The sequence below is a fragment of the Mandrillus leucophaeus genome, unplaced genomic scaffold (assembly GCF_000951045.1).
Source record: "Mandrillus leucophaeus isolate KB7577 unplaced genomic scaffold, Mleu.le_1.0 Scaffold5, whole genome shotgun sequence".
Lineage (NCBI taxonomy): Eukaryota > Metazoa > Chordata > Mammalia > Primates > Cercopithecidae > Mandrillus > Mandrillus leucophaeus.
The window spans coordinates 14,665,572-14,680,127 of NW_012105364.1; the positions used below are offsets into that span (position 1 = coordinate 14,665,572).

General features: G+C 39.8%; 1 protein-coding gene across 1 annotated transcript in view; it reads left to right on the forward strand.

The window, feature by feature from the left end:
• The first annotated feature begins 7 nt into the window (after window positions 1-7).
• The window catches only part of TSPAN12 (tetraspanin 12), a 68,835-nt gene continuing 54,286 nt past the window's right edge, over window positions 8-14,556 (forward strand). Inside the window, exons 1-2 of the mRNA XM_011995980.1 lie at window positions 8-429; window positions 635-770. Of these exons, the coding sequence (XP_011851370.1) occupies window positions 705-770 (66 nt within the window). The 5' untranslated portion in view covers window positions 8-429; window positions 635-704. The remainder of the gene's footprint in view (window positions 430-634; window positions 771-14,556) is intronic.

The window sequence follows — 14,556 nt, forward strand, 5'->3', positions numbered from 1 at the left end:
CTCTGGGGCCGAAAACATCATTTCTCACGTTCTCCCAGAGAAACCCTAGTCGCCGGGCGGAATCCCAGCTCCGCGCTGCGCCCCCCGAACCCTCCCCCCACCCCCCAGTCCCTTGCATTCACACCCGAGCTGCGGGGCAGGGTAGAGGGGTGCTGAGTTGGAGTGCCCAGGAACTGTCCTAACTGGAAGGGTGCTCATGCTCTCGGGCTTGCCGGTGGCGCCTGTGACGTGTCCGGGGTAGGGGGCAGTGTGTTTTCTAACCTTCAGGACAGTTCCGAGCAGCGCGGTCCCCGAGGAGGGGCGTGGTGAGGGAGGTTTTCAAGAGCGTCTCATCTGAATACACAGGGCCCCGTCGCGTGTTCCCTGAGAATGCGAGTTTACTGTGCGACTTCATTCATCCGGATAGTTGCTCTTTTCTTTTCCCAGCAGGTGTTATCTGAAGCCGCTTTGGAACTTTTGGGAGTTTAGTTACTATTATGACTTTAACAAATGAGTTTTGATGAGGCGATATCTCGAATGCACTGGGCTTCGGGACCCTCTGGACCCTGCTGAGGGCTGGCGGAGGAGGGACGGGCAGGCAGTGGGGAGCGTGATGGTGAGATGTCCCCTGTTCTCTCTCCCCCGCCCCCTGCAGATCGCTGTCGTTCTGCCCTTGGGAGTAGGATGTGGTGAAAGGATGGGGCTTCTCCCTTACGGGGCTCACAATGGCCAGAGAAGATTCGGTGAAGTGTCTGCGCTGCCTGCTCTACGCCCTCAATCTGCTCTTTTGGGTAAGTAAGTTTTACTGCACCAACAGGTGGGGACGGCTGGCTCTGGTTTTCTGCAGCCACCGGGTAATGCGCCAAAGGGCATGGCTAAGCATTAATTAATTACATGGGATAACACCCTCTATTTTTCAGAGAAGTAAAATTTGACCTTCTTAAAATGCCTTTGATCTAGCTCAAGTTCCATTTGTAATTAGAACAAAGAAATCCACCCCTGGACACTACTGGCAGTAAAATTAGACTTGAAGTTAATCTAGGGATATAAATAAATGCACGTGCTTGTACTCGTAGATAAGAAAATTATGACATACTACTTACGGAGCCGCTTGTTTGCGGGAATTTTAGATAACTGTGCAAGCCAGAAATTGTTTCTTTACATCTCTGTCGCCTGTAAAATCTACTTGGGCCAAGTCTTAATATTTTTTGGGGCGGAGGGGGGGGAGGTGGGCAAGGAATTCACACCCAGATAACGTATCATAAAAAGGCTGAGTAGATTTGTCTAGGGGATTCCATACGGTCTGAAGGGTGATTTTTATGTAACTAATTCTAAGTTGGCAAAGTTTAAGGAATTGTGTGTATGCTTTTGGAAAATCCCATAACCATTTAAGGAAATAAAAATACATAAAATGTAACAAGCTCATGGAAATCTTTATGCCCTATGAGTTAATGACTTTTTATGCTTTAAATTTTCATAGAGTATGATTAATAATCATATTATTACTTATAAAACTTAGGAAAATATAACAATTTAAACTGTGACTGTTGCTTCAGGAGGCTGCCATTCTTAAGCAAATTGTTATTTCCATTTTTTGTGTTCTATTAACAATTTTATTCAAAATTTTCTGTTACAAATTTTATTGTGCAATATTATGTGGCTGACTGGCTGGCATGCTGACTGGCTGGCATTGCCCAGCCTTTTTGTCATAGGGCTATTACATGTAGTCTCTAGAAGATGACATTTTGGTTGAGCTGCACCTTATAGATGGCCCCATTTTAAAGGACAAATTAAGTCTTACTTAAGTGAGTAATCTGAAAATATCTAAAATAGCATTCCTTTTCTCAACATTAAAGCATTAATTTCTCAAAATTAAAGCATTGGGTAGTTAAATTCACCATTTGGAAATGTAAAATCACAAGTTGATCTTATTGTAGTTTATACTTCTTAAAAGTTCAATTTTTAAGTGAATCATTAAATTACCTGGATCATTACAAGTTCTTAAGATTTTAAACTCCATTTCTTTAAAATGTTTGATACTTATCACTCCTATTTACTAGTTTTTCACTTTTCTACATTGTGCTTTTTAATTATAGAATCATCACATTCCACTTCTAAAAGAGCTTTAAAGATGGCCTGGTTGAACTTCCTTCCTTTGTAAGTGAGGAAATTAAGTGCAGATTAAGTGACTTGCCAAAGATCAAATTGTCCAATGGTGGCAGTGCCAGGAACAGAACTCAGCTTTCTTACCCCTAGACAGTGTCTTTAGCTTGACCCTTACTGAGTTTTGAACCTTAGAATTACTAAGATTGTTGTTGTTGTTATTGTTCGATAAAGAATCAAGCTTTGAAAAATTTCTTAATACTTTATATTGTGTGGGAAAAAAAAGAACCAAATCATTCAACAAAAGTATCACTCCTCTTGGAAATGAACTTTGCAAAGAAGCACCTATTCCTGAAACTCTTCCAGGGCTCTTTGTGTCCCCAGAGAATGTAAACATTATTTCTTTGTTATTACCCTGTACTTAAACCTTCTAACTTTCTATCTCTGTGTGCAGTGTGTGTGTGAGTGTGTTCCGATTTATTGACTTATTTGGATTGCTTCCCTCTTTCTCCAGCCCTCCTCTTCTCCTAGTATCACCTACGCTTCAACAAAATAGTCCAGGTTAAGCATCTTGTGTACATTTTTCTGTATTTTGTTTCATACAAAGATAAATTTACTCATACCTGTCCATGACAGATACACACTACTATACATGTAAATCCTTGATTTTTTTGTTGTTAAATTAGTTTCTCATTTGAGTTAGAGTTATAGGAGTGGAATTGCTATGTAAAAATATATGTGATGATAACAAAAACAAAAGTAGCCAACCTATCTAACTAACATGCAAAATAGCTACTGCTTCTCACTGTGTTTGCCAGGCACATTTACTGTCTGTTTCCTAGCCTGTAAAATAGGAATCATAGTTACCTATTTTTTAGAGTTGTTGTGAGGAGGATTAGAGTTAACATATATAAAGCACTGAGAACAGTGGCACATAATATGCAATAGCAGTATTGCAGTTATTACTATAACTACTACAATAATGATGATGTTCTAGCAGATTACCAGGAGGTGGACTGCTACTATCATTATGGTACTAATCATAGTAATTGTTATTGTTATGATTAATACTGCTACTATTGCTACCACTACTGCAATTCCTTTGACCCAGCAATCTTGTTCTGGGAATCTGTTCCCTAAAAATAAAAGCAGTAATTACCCCATTATATGTACAAAAATATTTGTTGCCATCTTGTTGGTAACATCGCACTTCTAAATTTTTGCCAATCTGAAACATTTAAAGTATTATCTCATTGTTACTTTATTTTGTACCTACCCCACTACCAGTGAGCATGAGCATCATTTTATATATATTTTTCACATATATCATTTCATTTCATATTCATTAACTATTTCATATTTATCATTTAGGTTTGCCCTATATTTTAAGTGTTAATTTCATTTATGTTATCTATTTCTATACAATAGTTAAACAAACTTTTCTATATTCTTTGTAATATAATATTCTTTTATTTATTTATTTTTTTTGAGACGGAGTCTCACTCTGTCACCAGGCTGGAGTCCAGTGGCACAATCTCAGCTCACTGCAACCTCCGCCTCCCGGGTTCAAGCGATTCTCCTGCCTCGGCCTCCTGGAATAGCTGGGACTACAGGTGCATACCACCATGCCTAGCTAATTTTTGTATTTTTTAGTAGAGATGGGGTTTCACCATATTGGCCAGGCTAATCTCGAACTCCTGACCTCATGATCCACCTGCCTCGGCCTCCCAAAGTGCTGGGATTACAGGTGTGAGCCACTCTGCCCGGCCTGTAATATAATTTTCTACAGGATTTTATATGTATAAATATAAATATATTATGTATAAAAATGAATATAAATATATGTATAAATATAAATATATGTGTATATATATGCCTTCATTTCTTGACTTGGTTAAGATTTCTTTTTAAAAATGTTCTTTAAGATTATTTTATCCAATTAAAAATATCTGTTGGGGCTGGGCACGGTGGCTTACACCTGTAATCTCAGCACTTTGGGAGGCCAAGGTGAGCAGTTCACAAGGTCAAGAGACTGAGACCATTCTGGCCAACATGGTGAAACCCTGTCTCTACTAAAAATACAAAAATTAGCTGGGCATGGTGGCACCTGTAATCCCAGCTACTCGGGAGACTGAAGTAGGAGAATCACTTGAAGCCGGGAGGCGGGTGTTGCAGTGAGCTAAGATTGCCCCATTGCGCTACAGGCTGACGACAGTGACACTGTCTCCAAAAAAAAAAATAAAAAAAAATTCTGTTGGGATTTTTGTTAGAATAGTATGAAATGTATAATAGGCTAATTTTAGGGATACTCATTTTACTTTTTCAGTGTTAAGGCAATGTTTGCAGATCCTACCGTTACCAAGTCAGAAGCCATTTTCAGCCTGTGCTGGAGACATTCCTGGCCATTCTTAACATTACTCTCATCTAGTTCTCATAATAGACCCATAAAATAGTTTTCTTAGTCTCTCTGTCTCTCTCTCTTTTTTTGGGTAAAGCAACTGGTACTCAGAGTAATTCAATAACTTGCTAGTAAGTAGCAGAACAGGAATTGAAAGTCCAGTTTTGTTTTTTATCCAAGTGTAGTGGAAGTTAAATTGCTGGAAACAGTGGTGGATTTATTTGCATGAAAGAAGTCAAGTAAACATCCTCAGAAGGAAGGGATTAGCTGTCCACCTGCTCATTCCAAATTCTCTGGAACAGTGCTTCTAAAACCTCAGAGTGCATGCACATCACCTGGAGATCTTGTTAAAATGCAGATTTGGATTTAGTGTGTCCTGAGTTCTACCTGAGAGTGCATTTGTAACAAACTCCTCTGTGATGCCAATGCTGCTGGTCTGAGTGTCGCACCCTGAGGAGCAAGGCTTTAATACTAGCTTTTAGTTCTCACTGGAATTACAAGTAGAACACATCAGTGTGGCATATGAACCCCACTTCTTAAACCAGACTTCACATTCTGACTATGAAGAGGGAGATTGTTCCTCCCTCTGGGTTTGCAAGATTGATAACCTTGTCCCCATTACCCATGAGGTCAAAAGCTATAGGCTTTTACTCTGCACTGGCATTTTAAGTAGTCTTAGTTTTTTAAATCTATTTTTACTATATTGGTACCTTCTTATCTTTTCTACCCCACTAGGATTTTAGGGAAAAGAAAAATAAATCTTAATCACAAAAACATTGGGAACCCATTCAATTTTGTTTTCCTGTTCTGAGAGTCAAAAATCAAACTGAGAGTTTTTTTGTGTTTTTTTTTTAAGTTAAAAAGTATATATTGAGTATTTTTCTAAAAATGTAAGGCATAGATGTGTTTTTAAGTGTAAGCCATGAATGTGTCTTAGAAGAAACAATTCACAGCACATTCGAGATCACACATGCTCTACATTCTCTTTATTATATGGATCCAGTCACCTTGATTTGTCATCTGTTCAGTGTCTTTTCCACATGATGAAGAAGCCAGATTGTAGTACTGTTGTACTGGAGTCGGCACAAAAGTATTGGGCCTTCTAGGTTTGTCACGAGTTTTGTGAATTCAGGATGGGAAGGAGCTCATAGGAGATGGTGTGGGTAGGTGAACTGCCCGAGGGTTCTTTTGAGACCATGATTCGCCTTCTCTCCATGGTGGAGTGAGGACGTGGGTTACCTTTACTTCAAATTTATACGCTTTTGCTACTAGTAAAATTTAAATGGCGTATTATTTAAAGAAATGAGAGCTTTCCACCATTTTAAAGACAGCTTCTTAGCTTTTTAGTCATTTGTCTTTCTTAGATGGTAATTTTCTATTATTACAAATATGGATAAATATGGTTCTCCTAGAAAATTTCTGACATTGGCGAAAACTGAAAATTCATCAAATATGTATTTGTTTCTAATTTTCTAAATGTGTAATATAAACTCCCATATCTCACCATTATATAAGAGCCATTGTTTTTTACTTACCATTACTAAAGATAATAGCAATAGAGAAGAACTACCCTGATTAAATATGAAAAGTAACTTATAAAAGAAAGTCTAAAAAAGTAGACAGGAAATTAGTTTATGCTTTTGGGATATATGCGCGGCAGATGAAAAGACAGGAGGCTCAGTGCTCTGTTTCTTTTTCTCTGGCCATCCGTAGTGAACCTTAGGTGTTTGATCCATACAGAATCTGAAGAGTTAGATTCTTGGCAAGTAGAAGTTTGAATTCACAGGAAGGACATTTATGAATCGTATTGAAATACTACATCTTAAATTGGTGTCCTCAGCTTTATGCTATGAACGGTATTCAAGTATTTTTGAACTCTTCCTAAGGAATAGTGGAAAGCCCTCCAGCAAATATTTGTGGTCTTTTAAAATAAATTTTAACCATAAAAAAATCCTTTAGTCAGCCGGACATGGTGGCTCATGCCTGTAATCCCAGCACTTTGGGAGGCCCAGGCTGGTGGATCACCTGAGGTCAGGAGTTCCAGACCAGCCTGGCCAAAATGGTGAAACCCCATCTCTACTAAAAATACAAAAATTAGCTGGGCATGGTGGCGTGCAGCTGCCATCCTAGCTACTAGGGGAACTGAGGCAGAAGAAATGCTTGAACCTGGGAGGTGGAAGTTGCAGTGAACCAAGATCGTGTCACTGCACTCTAGTCTGGGCAGCAAAGTGAGACTCCGTCTCAAAAAAAAAAAAAAAAAAAAAGAAAAAAAAGTCTTTTAGTCTCAGAGTAAAGCTGATCTACTTTTTTATATATACGTTGTGGCTCAGCTGAGGAAAGACTTGAGCCGCTGCATTCGTCTTAAGGAATGTTTTTTGAGAAGTACATGGAAGATTCTTCACAGCACATTCTGCTGCGTACTGAGCAATAGGCTCCTGCCTCATTGATTCCACTCGGAATAATCCTGAGCTGGGATGTGGGGGAAGTGAAGTTTACTGCAGTTAGACTGCACAGAAACTATCCTGTAGAATGAGGCATTTTACTCTTCTTTTACCTGTAGTGACTATAGGGTAATCATATACTTTATCATGGAAACCAGGACAATGTAGAGACTGAAGAAAAGGGGATATTTCTGTTAACAGTTATGACCAAACAACAGAGGCTTATAGTGGATCTCTTCTGGTCAGATCAGGATACATGGTCACCCTATCTATAGGAAAACATGATGGTCTAGAAAAACTATCAGTCAGAACAGCTCCAGGGTGCTATTGATTTATTCAGCTCTAATTCATTGATGTTCATTCTGAAGTGATACCCACTAGTAATCTCCAGACTGTATTTCAGCCATCATTTACATGGCCTGTTCTTTCACAGCTTTAGCAAATAGTGTTGCCTGTTTGCTCTCTTTCCTTCTGCCCATCCCCTGGTAGAGGGAAGCTGAGAAGGCACAGACTCACAAAAAGGCAGAAGGGAGCAGGCCTGGCAACGTGAAACACACATGTGACTCACCTTGTGCGACCAGCCTCCAAATAATCAAGGCTTGATCTTACTTTTACATTTTAACAAATAGCAATTTAAAGGCTAAGTGTGGTGGCTCATGCCTGTAACCTCAGCACTTGGGAGACCAAGGCAGGAGGATGAGTTGAGCCCAGGAGTTCCAGGTGCAATGAGCTATGATCATGCCTGGGAGACAGAAAAAAAACACCCCCAAAATTTAAATCCTTTTTTTAAAGAAGGAAAGCTTCTGGTCTCCTTTTTCCATTTTCAAGATCAGCCAATAAAAATTATGAAAATTTGAATTATTTGTCAAAGTCCTTTTCTATATACACAAAGCTGTAACTAAGATTCAGGTCTCTCTTTTACGTTCTTCTCTTTGCTAACAGGTTTGACATGAAAAGTTTAGGTAGGTGGTTTTAGACAGCTGTCATCCTTGAACAGAAGTTATTTGTGTCACTGTCATCTTATGTGGGACTATATGTAACAGATGGCAGACACTCGAAAGATAGAAAAGACTGTTTCTCGACTGTGACCTTACTATTTTATGGAAATTATAGGTACACATTCCATAATACACTGAGGAAATGCGCATACACATACAATTCTGATTCAGAAAACAACTTGATTCAAGAGTTTTTTTTATATAATTATATTCAAACAAAAGCAGACCATATCCTCAGCACTGCAAATTTTGTTTCTAAATATTTGTTGAAAGCTAGCATTTTCTAAGTATTTTGCAAGAGAGATTGTGACAAATGTCCTGCCAAATAATATATTAAATATGTTTCTATCAAGTAACACTTCATTTAGTTTTAAAATATCTCCTTGAGCTTCAAGTGACATGTTGCAATACTGGAGAAAACGTAATGAGCTATAAAGTCTAGCTACACATGATAACTGTAATGTTCCTAATAATTTAGCCAATGTGAGTGGCATTTGAAGGATTATTTTCATAGTTAATTTGGAAAATTAGCAGAAAATAACGTGATTAGCAAGGAGTCCTGAATCCCCCTCATAAGTTGCGCTTCTAGGTTTAATATCAGGTTTAGTTTTGAGTTGACCTAGTTTCGTTTTAGTTCAGTTTCTTGCTATAGGCATGCACTATATTTGTTTTTATTGTTATTTTCTCGAACCCAGTGAGTAAAGCCTCACTCGTTGAGGATGAAACTGCTCTCAGACATTTAATGTTTCTGGAATCAATTCCTTGAGAAAAAGCCGCTTTATTCCCAGGGTTGCTTCTTTACTATAGAATAAGGCTTGGTGTTATTATTTATTTTGACTAATGTTCTGTGCACAGCTGAAATGTTTGGGTATACTCCTGTGAGGAAAACATTGGAACAGAGTATAATGCAAAGTTTTAGTTTAAAGAACTTTTGAGAACACTTTAGCCAGCTTCTAATCTGATATATAAATCTTTGACTTTGTTTTTTAGAAACCATCTTTCTACTGGAAAACTTCCAGTGATAGAAAGCTCAGTTCTTATTACAGCATCTTCTAATTTGTTTAAAAATCTCTAACAGCTTATCTAGCAGGATGAAACCATCTCCCTTTAATTTAATTATTTTCTCATTCGCTCACCTAACATATATTAGGCACCACTACTGAGCCTGGTACTTTTCTACGTGATGGGGAGATAAGCAATGTTCTGTGCTGTCTGCTGGGATGAGATGGATGGACAGAAACAAGAATAGTAGGATAACTGCTTTATGAGGTCTGTCCAAAGAGCATTAAGAGGGAAAAGATCTGTAGGTAAGGCAGCAGTTGGGAGAAAATCTTTACACTCTAGTTGATGTTCAAGCTGGCCTTGAAGGAGAAGTAGATGTTGCTCAGCACATGAGAACAGGAAAGCTGGGGCAGGATGGTATTCCAGGGAGAATGCACTGCAGGAGTGAAGATGGATAGGCAATGCGAGGTGCATATGGCGCATTTTGGAGATGTGCAAGCAGTTTCGTTGTTTTCCATATATAGAATGTGTGTAGGAAAGAGCTGGCAGGAAGCATGGTTTAAGAAAAAGGTTAAGGGGTAGCTGAAAAGGGCCTGGTGTGCCCTGCTCAAGAGTTTAAACTTTGTTCTCTCCGAGGGAGTTGAGGGAAGATTAAATAAATGGTAGTTGAAGAAGAACCATAAAGGGTAGCTATAAGCAGAAGAATTTGATCTATGTTCTATAAAAGTAACCGAAGGGTGAATTGGAGGTGGAATCTATGAGTTGAAGAGTTTTATTATAAAGTAATTATAATTGGATAGCAAGAGAGGATGAAGGCCTGAACCAGCCAGCTGTGGCAGGAAAGGGGGAGGAATTCACGCGACGCCTTGCCAGTACAATTTGAAGGACTTGAGACTAATTAGATATAGAGCTGAGGAAAAGGGAGAGGTTCAGCCTTCCTGCCAAGTCTCCAGTTTACATGATTGAAGGATTGATTATACCATTTACAGGAAAAACAGTGGGAGGAACTTGCAGGTTTAGGAGAAATGGAGATAAGTTTAGTGTTAGAGATGTTGAAATTGACCATGATAGTCTGATAGGTAGTTATATCAAAGAGCTTCCTCTCTTGTCCATCTGGTAGACTTTCAAATAGCTGAAGATTCCATTTCAGAATTGATTTAGGAGTAATCTAATCTTTCAGACTGACTGAGAAAGATTAAGTCTAAAGTGACTTGCAGTAATTATAGGTAATGTATATGAGAGTCTCACTCTGTTTTTTTTTTTTTGGTCATATGGATCTTCTATGAAGTAGGCCTTATTTTTATATCATTTTACAGGTGAGAAAACTGAGGCATAGGAAAGATCAAGCTGAATGTCATATAGCTAAAAGGCAGTAGAGCTAGAATTCCTAGCTGAAATTCAAAATTCAGTGGCTTCTCATTGTCATGATGGTGAAGCCCATATACCTTGAAATGGCTTTCAAGACTCCATGCAGTCTCACCCCTGCCTGCTTTTTCCTTCTCACCATGTGCAAATTTTCCTTACCATGTCATGTTGCCTTCCCTCATGGGGCCGTTGTTCTTTCTGACCGGAAGGTTATTTTCAACCCTCCTCTTCCTGAGTAACTTGATAATTATCCTTTAGATCTTAGCTCTCTTAGAGAAGTTCCTTTGACCCCGTGGAATGGGTCAGGCCCTCCAAAAGGAATTCATACAGAAACTTGTACTATTTCTTCTCAGCACTTGATACAGTTCTCAATTACATATTTATATCTCTAATGAGTTGATTAACCTGTGTCCTCTTCACTTAGTTAATTGCACCACAGAGATAGTGTCTGTTACTGTTCATCAGTGTATCCCTAACACATAGCACAGTGCCTGGCAAAGAGCGGGTGACCAATATATGATGTTTGAATGGAAGAATAACTTCAAAGCCCAGACTTTTAATCATCCTGCCATATAAGAAATGTCTTGGAATACACCATTTAAACGATATACACTTTTTTTTTGTTTGTTAAAAATGGAAGAACTATGTGTAGTAACTACACTGATAATGAATTGTACACTATGAAGAATGAAATAATGTGTTGACATGACTAAGAACTATGTTATTGAAAACTGGCTAAACATCCTATAAAGCCAGTATAGAATAGAGAAAACAACAGAAGTCATTACTTTGAAGAGTGATAAAGAGAGGAGATTTTATAACTGTAAAATAATTTTAGATAATGAAATAAAATACCACATGATATGGTTTGGATTTGTGTCTCTGCCCAAATCTCATGTCAAATGTTGGATGAGGGGCCTGGTGCAAGGTGATTGGATCATGGGGACGGATTTCCCCCTTGCTGTTCTCATGGTCGAGAGTGAGTTCTCAAGAGATCTGGTTGTTTAAAAGTGTGTAGCACCTCCCCCTTCTCTCTCTTATACCTCCTCTGGCCATGTAAGATGTGCCTGCTTCCCCTTCCACAATGTTTGAAAGTTTCCTGAGGCCTCCCTAGCCATGCTTCCTGTACATCCTGTGGAACTGTAAGCCAATTAAACCTCTGCACTTTATAAATTACCCAGTTTCAGGTATTACTTTATGGCAGTGCTAGAATGGGCTAATACAGAACATTGGTATCAGGAGTGGGGCATTGCTATAAACATACCTGAATATGTGAAAGAGACTTTGTAATTCAGTAACAGGCAGAAATTTGAACAGTTTGGAGGGCTCAGAAGAAGACAGAAAGACAAGGGAAAGTTTGGAACTTCCTAGAGACTCGTTAAATCATTGTGATAAAAATGCTGATAGTAATATTGACAAATGAAGTCCAGGCTGATGTGGTCTCAGATGGAGATGAGGAACTTACTGGGAACTGGAATAAAGGTCACTCTTGCTATGCTTTAGCAAAGAGATTGTGGCATTGTGCCCCTGCTCTAGGTATCTGTGAAATTTTGAACTTGAGAGTGATGATTTAGGGTAATCTGGCAGAACAAATTTCTAAGCAGCAAAGTGTTTAAGATTTGGCCTGGTTATTTCTAAAAGTGTATGGTCATATACGTAAGTAAAGAGATGTTCTAAAACTGCAACCTATATTTAGAAGGAAAGCAGATCATAAAAGTTTAGAAAATTTGCAGCTTGACCATGTGGTAGAAAAGAAAAACTAATTTTCTGGAAAGGAATTCAAGCTGGCTACAGAAATTTGCATAAGCAAAGAGGAGCTGAATATTAATATTCAAGACAATGAGGAAAATGCCTCAAAGGCATTTTAGAGACCTTTCACAGCAGAGCCTCCCATCACAGGCCTGAAGGCCTAGGAGGAAAGAATGGTTTCATGGACTGGGCCCAGGGCCCCTCTGCCCTGCAGAACCTTGGGACACTGCTCCCTATTATCCAGCTGCTTCAGCTCCAGCTGTGGCTTAAAGGGGCCCAGGTACATCTCAGGCCACTGCTCCAGAGGGTGCAAGCTGTTAGCCTACGCAGCTTCCATGTGGTGTTAAGCATGTGAGTGCACAGAGGGCAACAGTTGAGGCTTGGGAGCCTCTGACTTGATTTCAGAGGATGTATGCAAATGCCTGGATTTCCAGGCAAAAGTCTGCTGCAGGGACAGAGCCCTCATGGAGAATCTCTACTAGAGCAGTGCAGAAGGGATATGTGGGGTTTGAGCCCCCACACAGAGTCCCCACTAGGTCTCTGCCTAGTGGAGCAGTGAGAAGAGGGCCACTCTCCTCCAGACCACAGAATGATAGACCCACTTACAACTTGCACTTTGTGCCTGGAGAAGCTGCAGGCACTCGATGGCAGCCTGTGAAACAAAGCAACCGCAGGGATTGTACCCTGCTGAACCACAGGAGTAGAGCTACCCAAGGCCCTGTGGGCCTACCCCTTGCACCCCTTGCATCATTGTTGCCTGGATGTGAGACATGGAGTTAAAGGAGATTATTTTGGAGCTTTTAGATTTAATGACTGCCCTGCTGGATTTGGGACTTGCATGAGGCCTGTAGCCCTTTTGTTTTGGCCAGTTTCTTCCTTTTGGAATGGGAATATTTAGTGAATGCCTCTACCCCCATTGTATCTTGGAAGTAACTAACTGGTTTCGATTTTACCGTCTCATAGGCAGAAGGGACTTGACTTGCCTCAAGTGAGACTTTGGACTGTGAACTTTTGAGTTAATGCTGGAATCAAGTCAGACTTTGGGAGACTGTTGGGAAGGTATGATTGTATTTTGGAATGTGAAAGGACGTGAGATTTGGGAGGGCCCAGGGGTTGAATAATATGGTTTGGATTTGTGTCCCCACCGAAATCTCATGTCAAATTGTGATCCCCAGTGTTGTGGAAGGGACCTGGTGGGAGGTGATCGGATCATGGGGACAGATTTTTCTCCTTGCTGTTCTTGTGGTAGTGAGTTCTCATGAGGTCTGGTTGTTTGAAAATGTGTAGCACCTTCCTCTGCTTTCTCTTTCTCCTGCTCTGGCCATGTAAGATGTGCCTGCTTCCTCTTTCACCATGATTGAAAGTTTCCTGTGGCCTCCCCAGGCATGTTTCCTGTACAGCCTGAGGAACCATGAGCCAGCTAAACCTCTTTTCTTCATAAATTACCCAGTTTCTGGTATTTATAACAGTGTGAGAATGGACTAATGCACCACATAAGACCCACATATAGCCAAGTAGAGGGAGAACACATGCCCACAGGATTCATCAAAGAGACAACAGTCTTCTGCTAGCTCTGTGTGTTTTAATATGCTCTGCTGTCAATTAGGTATGCTAAGGCCAAAAAACCAGGAGATGGCTGCCATTGAGAAGACAGTTTATTATATTCATAAATCCCAAGACATGGAGTACACATCTCATTATGGAGGGTGGGGGGCAAGAGGGGAAACACTAGGGTCAATCACAAGGCAGAAAGAGAGATGGGAACTGTGGGCAAGTGCTTATACCATGGTTTCTATGGGAAGGTATAGGTGAGGCAGGTAAGTGGGTTTAGGATTGGCCAGTTTGAACAATTGGCCTTGGGGTGATTAGGGCAGGTGTATAGTGGCCCCTAAGTGGGAGAGCCCCATAAGGGAGGTACTTAGGAGTGTGGATTCTGGATTGCATTGTTTGTATTTGAAAAGTGCACCCCTGGGAGAACATCTCCTCTTGAGGACGGAACCAGCAATGAGGGAGGCAGCAGGCCAAGGCAAGGTGACTTAGGCACATTTTTAGGTTCTCCTGAGCAGGATGTGTCTGGCATATGCATGCAGAACAGATGTTAATGCATCAAAAGAAGCTAGAAACATGACTAATTTACTGCGGCTGACCCACTTGTAACTTATATGAGGTTTATAATCTGTTCATTTCTGACAGACATGAGAATAATAATAACTGGCCTAATTCTACTCTTGACTGTGGTCCCTGGGTTCTTAACCTATATTATAGGCCATTGACTCCTTTGGCAGTCTTATAAACCTGTGGGCCTATTGTCAGAATATTAAACTGCATTCTACTTTGTGGATTAAAATACAGATTAATAGTAGTGTGATATTAATATAATATTACTATTAATCTGTATTTTATTTCAGATCCATTATTTCAGAAAGGGTTGTTAAATGGTAATGCTCTAGAATGCTTCCTACAAATATTAGCAGAAATTCTTCCATAAAAGATTAATATAATTAATATAATATTACTATTA